The sequence below is a fragment of the Myotis davidii genome, unplaced genomic scaffold (assembly GCF_000327345.1).
Source record: "Myotis davidii unplaced genomic scaffold, ASM32734v1 scaffold223, whole genome shotgun sequence".
NCBI lineage: Eukaryota > Metazoa > Chordata > Mammalia > Chiroptera > Vespertilionidae > Myotis > Myotis davidii.
In genome coordinates this window covers 5380265-5387247 of record NW_006294609.1, presented here as the reverse complement: position 1 = coordinate 5387247, position 6983 = coordinate 5380265, and the positions used below count along the sequence as shown (strand labels likewise).

Genomic DNA, 6983 nt, shown 5'->3' with positions numbered 1-6983 from the left:
ACCCCGTTCCCCGCAGCCCTGCCGCCCACCTCAAAGTCTCCCCTGTGGGCACCTCAGTCCTCACGCTGCCTGGGGTAGGGGTTCCAGCAGGACTTGAGCTCCCCGGGTTCAAACCCCCACTCTGCCACCACCGGTGTGCAAGCCACCTCGCTCCTGTGCGGCTGTGAGAGTGAACCGAGCTATGCACGCACCCCAGGACACGGTACTTCTAGTTTCCCTCCTTGCTGCGGGCCCTGCGTGCGAGGCGGGCCCGGCGTGGGCCTGCGTGCAGGGCGGGCCCTGGAGAACTTGGTGAGATTGGAGGAGGCCGGGCAGTGGCTGGCTCACTCCACGCCTCCGTGGGCTCCTCTTCTCTTTCCCGGGCCCTGCCCCACTCCCGCCAGGCCATGAGGCTGGTTGCTGGGCAGCCCATCGGGGACTCTGGTGGGCACAGGAGAGAGCCCTACCTTTATTTCGGGCCCCGCCCAGCAAGTGCTGCCCACAGCTGCTGACCGCCCTGGAGGCAGGCACCAGGACCCCTTTTACCCAATGAGGAAACAGCCTCAGAGAGGGAGGTCACCTGCTGAGGGCTGCACAGTTGGGAAGAAGTTGCACAGCAGGATTTGAACCCAGGCCCCACGCACAGGGCAGGGTCGGTCTGTGAAACCCCCAGGCAGAGGCATTTCCCAGCATACCTGGCGAGGATGCAGCAGGGCCCCAGCACCTGGGCAGTGCAGGGCAGTAGCCAGACCCCAGTGGGCAGTTCTGAGTTCTAATCTCGACTCTGCCCTGTTTGCAAGGAGACCTCTCTGAGCCTCAGTTTCCTCATCTGTTAAATGGGATATTTACTAGTAGTCCATCAGATTGCCATTAGGATCAAATGCCACAATGTCAGAGGCATTAGCTCCTTGGGTCCAGGACACGGAGTGTGGGGGGGCAGGGAACCCCCAGCCTGGCTTCTACAGTGGTCACATCTGAGAGTGGGCAACACAGACCCTTCACCTGGATGGGAACAAAAAGGAACAAAATAACTGCAGATAGAAAACTGCTACTCCCTCATCTGCTCAACAAAACAATTGTTGAGCACCTACTGTGTACTGGGCATCGTCTGAACACTGAGTTCACAGCAGAGGACATGTGGACACAAATCCCTCTTCTAGGGGAGACAGATCCTACACTAAAACAGAAGCTTCTTGCAGATGATCAGTGTTATGGGGGAGAAATGAAGCTGGGGAGGGTGGAGGGAAGTGCCAGGAGCAGGGGAGGGGCTTGCGGTGTTCCATAGGGGTGGCTACAGGGACAGCCTCGCAGAGAAGGGGACATTTAAGCCAACACTTGAAGGAGGGGAGGGAGAAGGTCAGGTGCAGGCAGGGGAACAGCAAGTGCAAAGGCCCTGGGGTGGAAGTTGTGTCTGGCGTGTCCATGCTGAAATGCATGTTCAGGGTCTGGGATGAGGTGCGATGGGGAGGGGGTGGCCTCTTTGAGGAGGTGACATCTAAGCTTTGCGTGGGGACAAGAATGTCCTGGGCAGAGAGAACAGCACGGACGAAGGCTCCCAGACAAGAATGAGCTGCATGTGTTTAAGCAGCAGTAGGGAGCCAGGGGCATGGTAGGGGGGAGGCTGCAGCAGTGGGCGGGAAGGCGGGTGGTGCCTGAGCCCAGAGGGGGCGGTGGAGGGTGGGCAGGGACTGGGCTCTGAGACAGTCCCTCTGCCCCACCCCGCCAGGAGGCTTTCCTTCAAGGGCACGTCCTCAGAGGAGCACGTGCGGGAGGCCAGCCTGGGGCTGCTGATGGGCTACCTGGGGCCTATCGTGGACGCCATCGTGGGCTCCGTGGGGCGCTGCCCGCCTGCCATGCGCCTGGCCTTCAAGCAGCTGCATCGGCGTGTGGAGGAGCGCTTCCCCCAGGACGAGCATAAGGTGGGCCGGGAGCTCCCCGTGGGCAGATGGGGAGACTGAGGTCGGGGCGGGCAGTCGCTTGTCCAGGGTCACGTGGGAGGCAGGGCAGAGGCAGGCAGAAACCGGGCTGCCACGCTGAAGTGCTCTGTGGCCCATCCCTGGAGCTGGGGTGAAGAGCTCCCCACTTCCTGTTTACAGATGGGGAAACTGAGGCCCAGAGGGCAAAGAGCCTGGGCCTCCAGACTCCCAGCGGGGTGTCTCCTTTCTCTCGCTCAGTCCCGGCTGAGGAGTGGCCTCCAGACTGGGATGTGGCTTGCCTTACGCCCCACTTTGCTGGGCTCTGCTAGGGCTGCCAGCAGAGGTGCTAAGTGGGACACGGGCAGGGAGGCGGGAGGGAAGGGAGGCCAGCTCCCCAGACGTTCTGACCCCTGACCCTTGCGGGTGGAGCCAATATCGTGACACCCAAGTGTCCCCAGTTCTCAGCCCCCACAGTGGAAAGGCCTTGGGCCCGGAGCAGGGACTTTTTCAGGCCCACAGGTCTGGATGGGGTCAGGGGAGCCCCTTTCTCTGTCTCTCTGACACCTGTTCCTCCTTCTCAAAAAGGAGGAAGTCACGTGCTGATGTCAAAGGCTAAAATTACCCTTGAACGTGGTGGGCGGGGGCGGTGAGGGGGGGTGCAGTTCAGGGTTCCAGAGGAGGGAGGGAGGGGCAGCTCCAGGTCCCAGCCCCTGGCAGGGCTCACGGTGGCCAGGGAGTTGGCACCCACCAGGGCGGGCATTGTCTCCGGTGTGAACACAGCCCCTACATAAACTCCGGAAACACTCTGGGGCTAAATATAGCCCGAGTAGGAGAGGCGAGTGGGGAGTGGCTTGGGGGGAGCCAGATGTACCCAGGATGGAGACACACCCTCTGCGGTGCTGAGGGAACTAGCCTCACCTGCGGCAGGGGGGTGGGAGTGGGGGGGAGGGGAGTGTGTGTGCGGGGAGGCACCATGCTTTACCGTTTGTATAGGGCAGAGGCTGGGGCTGCGGGTGCACACGGGACAGGCTCTGGAGCCTCAGTTTCCTCATCTAGAAAAAGGAGAGAATAGTTTCTGCCCCATGGGATGTTTGAAGGTTAGATGTGATAGTTCAGGCTCAGTTCCTGACTAAGTGAGCGCTCCCCAGTAGCTAGTGTCGAATGCAAGAGAGCGTGGTGGAGAGCTGAGAGTTCAAACCCTGCCTGGGCTCCGTCTTGTTCTGCCACTTACTCCTGAGCGGCCTTGAGCAAGTGGCCCTCCCTCTCTGGGCTTCAATCGCCTCCTCTGTAAAATGGGGGTGTAATACCACCTGGGGGAGTATTAAATAAACAAATGTATGGAGAAGTGCCTGGCCTGTTGCTATTCACTATCAAAAATCACTAGTGGCCTGGTGCACGGATTTGTGCACATTGAAAGGAAATTAATTAAAAGGTGGCCTGTGGGGCGGGACTGGGCTAGACGGGCTGGACATGCCCTGGAGCTAACCTCCCTCAGTCCCTCCCCCATCTCAGGTGATGCACCCCAGAACCGCAGCTGCCAAGTCACTGCAGCTAGGCAGCTCCTGCGTTGAGCATCTGCCCCCTGGTGGTCGGGTGGTTGGATGGTCGCTTAGCCTTTTATATATATAGATAGATCTGGGATTGAATCCTGCCTCCGTTGCTCACCAGCTGTGTGACCTTGGGCAAGTCAATTGACATCTCCGAGCTTCTGCTTCCTCATCTGTAAAATGGGAATAATGACAATGCTCCCATCATAAGACGCGACCTTAGCAGACTCTGAGGGTGTTGGCTACATCTGATTGTGCAGAATTGGTATTCTTACTTCATTTTCCAGATGGAAACACTGAGGCTCCAAAAGGAGAAGCCTCCTTGACAGACAGGGTGGCCTTCTGACCCATCTCCCATTTCACTTCCTCAGTTTCCACAACGGGGAGCGGGGAGATAGGTCTGGGGGGTGGGGCTCTCACCTGCTGCGTCTCTTGGCAGGACGTCAAGTACCTGGCCATAAGTGGCTTCCTCTTCCTGCGATTCTTTGCACCTGCCATCCTCACCCCGAAGCTGTTTGACCTCCGGGACCATCACGCAGACCCCCAGACCGGCCGCTCACTGCTGCTGCTTGCCAAGGTGCCGGCACTGGAGGGCCCATCCTGGGGGTGCTGAGCGAGGGGAAAGCATGTGGGAACAGAGTGGGGAGGCCAGGCCTGCAGGAGACCCAAATGAAACCCAGAAACACCCGTCTGAAACACCACCATTAGCTCTCATCCCGAGGGTGAAGGCATCCATTATACTCTCTGATTTCCTCTTCTGAAACAAAGACCTACTCTTCCAGGAGGAAAGTGGGAAGCAGGCTAGTAGTCCTTTACACCTTAGTATGAATTAGACCGTCCTCGGCCAAGTGGCCACATTTTGAGGTTCTGATGGGCGCCAGACATGTATGATAGGATCAGGCAATCCTGGGTGTGGGACCTGGGCTCAGGAGGGAACAGAATAATAAGGGCTCTGGGGGTGTATGTCTGTCCACAAGGAGGGACAGATACTGCCCAGAGGAGGTGCTGCTATGAGACTTCTTCTTTGAATACTGACGGGGGAGCCAGGACGCTGGGACTCTGTTCTGGGTCCACAGAGGGCTCCGCCCCTGCAGTGACCTTGTCCCTGGAATCCCCTGCTTCTTTGCTCCAGGCTGTGCAGAGCATCGGGAACCTGGGCCAGCAGCTGGGCCAGGGCAAGGAGCTGTGGATGGCCCCCCTGCACCCCTTCCTGCTGCAGAGCATCTTACGTGTGAGAGACTTCCTGGACCAGCTGGTGGACGTGGATGGGGAGGAGGGTGAGTTCCGGTGGCCCTGTCACGTCTGGCTTGTCACTCCCCTAGACCCTTGGGACTTGCCCTCCCTCTACCCCTCCCCCACCCATAGCACTGAGCCTGTGGACCTGTGCGTCAGCGAGTCAGTCAGCTAACATTTCCTGGCACCTACTGTGCCATTCCAGCCAATGTGGAGATGCAGGTGGGGATTGTGGCATGGTGTTCATGCAATAGACAAATATCTATTAAGTGCCTACTATGTAATAGGCACTGGCCCATGAGCTGGGGAAACAGCAGTGAGCAAGACAGAAGAAAGCCCTGCTTTTGTGGAAGTTTTATTCCAGTGGAGACAACAAGCTGTAAATAAGATGATTCAGCAAATCATGGTGTTAGGCAGTGACAAGTGCCAAGGAGAAAGAGTAAAGGAGGGAAGGGAAGGGAATGTTGGAGTCGGGGTGGCCAGAAGTAGTCTCGCTAGAGTAAAAGTTAAACCCTGAAAGAGGACAGAGAGCAAGCCGTGAGGATCCTGGGGAAGAGTTCCAGGCCGGGAACAGCATGTGCAAAGGCCCTGAGGTGGGGACAGAGAGTAGCAGTGAGGAGGCCAGTGAAGAAGAGTGAATGGGGGCGAGGTGGAGGGGGGAGCGAAGGAGAGGTGAGGGGTCAGGTTGCGTGGGGCTTTGTAGGCAGCGGGAAGGATTTTGGCTTTGACTTAGAGTGAAATGGAGCCGCAGGGCAGTTTTAAGCGGAGTTGGGGTTGAGTCCACATCACAATGTTGGGCCCAGGTCACGAGAGAGTTGGGTTGAAGTCGCATAGGAGCAACCTGTTGAAATGCAGAGCCCCGCCCCGTGTGGCTGGAGGGGTCCCTGTGATGCTGGGGAGGAGCCTGTGTCGGGCTCCCAGAGAGTGGCTTGATCTCAGGCACTCCCTGGACTGACTCTGTACGGCATGGCTCCCCCTGCTGGCTGCCTGCGACACTACCTGCAGGTCCCTCGGTAGAGAGGAATCAAGGCCGGTCTGTGCTCCCTGCCCGCCATCAGTGACACCCTTCCCTATGGAGGGAGTGGACTCCACGGGAACAGAGAATCATGCTCATCCCCAGGCCCTGGCCACGCGGAGCCTGGATGGGAAGGTTCACTGTCCCCTCCCCTTTCCCCAGAGGCTGGGGGCCCGGCCAGGGCCCTGGTCCCGCCCTCCGTGACGGTCCGAGAAGGCTACCTGCTGAAGCGCAAGGAGGAGCCCGCCAGCCTGGCCACACGCTTTGCCTTCAAGAAGCGCTACTTCTGGCTCAGCGGGGAGACCCTCTCCTACGCCAAGAGTCCCGACTGGCAGGTGGGCCTGCCGTCCACCATGGAGGCGCTGCCAGTGGCGGCCCCTCACAGAGCGGCCTCAGCACCCGAGGCCTTGCCCAAGGCCCTAGAGCAACTTGGCAAATTCCCATTCTCAGGCCAGGCTCTGCTCACAGGTGTGAGGGCCCAGGCCAGGGACCGGCCTCCACCTACACACACTCCCCAGCAAACGCCCTTCAGAATGTGCGCTCCCTGCAGACATACCCTCCCCGATGTGGACGGGCGACAATGACGATACTCAAGCACCTGTTCCCAGCCAGATCTCTGCCCACGTACCATGGGCACTCGCGTCAAATGCTCACGGAGAGGTCCTGCCCGGCTTCAGGGCACACACATCGGGCATTCGTTCACTCCCATTCATTCCTTAAACGTGCATTGTGTTCCTGCTCCACCCGGGGCAGTGTGCTAGGTGTGGACGGGGCATACAGCAGCAAACAAGACAGAAGCCCCGTTCCCATGGGGCTGCCATTCCAGTCCAGCACAAACACACACACACACTGGGTCCACCCACGTCTGTGTACGCAACATACACAACAGCTAACAGCGGAGAGGGTGCCGACTGGGTGTGTCTACTTGGTCAGCAGAGCGTAGATTCTAGAGTTCACCTCCTTGGGTTCCAATTCTGGCGCCACTGGGTGAATTGCCTCTTGGGCCTCAGTTTCCTCATCTGCACAATGGGGAGAATAACGGGCCCAGCCGCAGGGATGTGTTGGGATGAGGAAACAAGGTGGTAACTGTGAAGGGCTTAGAACCACAGCCCAAGTGCCATGTTGGGGGGGAGGAGGAGGAGGATGGTAGTGATGGTGGAAATTGAATGCCCAGAGAAGTTGTCACTTAGAGTGTAGGCCCTACACTGTAGGGCGCCATGGAACCGCTGAGTGGGGATGCGCACAGATCACAGACACACGAGGTCGAATGTCCCCACCTCCGGGGACACCACG

The 6983-nt window shown here is 58.8% G+C and overlaps 1 protein-coding gene across 1 annotated transcript in view; it reads left to right on the top strand.

Annotated features, from left to right (window-relative positions):
• RASAL1 (RAS protein activator like 1 (GAP1 like)) overlaps positions 1 to 6983 on the top strand; it is a 23690-nt gene that overhangs the window by 13541 nt on the left and 3166 nt on the right. Inside the window, exons 12-15 of the mRNA XM_015567279.1 lie at positions 1665 to 1898; positions 3882 to 4019; positions 4575 to 4719; positions 5853 to 6025. Of these exons, the coding sequence (XP_015422765.1) occupies positions 1665 to 1898; positions 3882 to 4019; positions 4575 to 4719; positions 5853 to 6025 (690 nt within the window). The remainder of the gene's footprint in view (positions 1 to 1664; positions 1899 to 3881; positions 4020 to 4574; positions 4720 to 5852; positions 6026 to 6983) is intronic.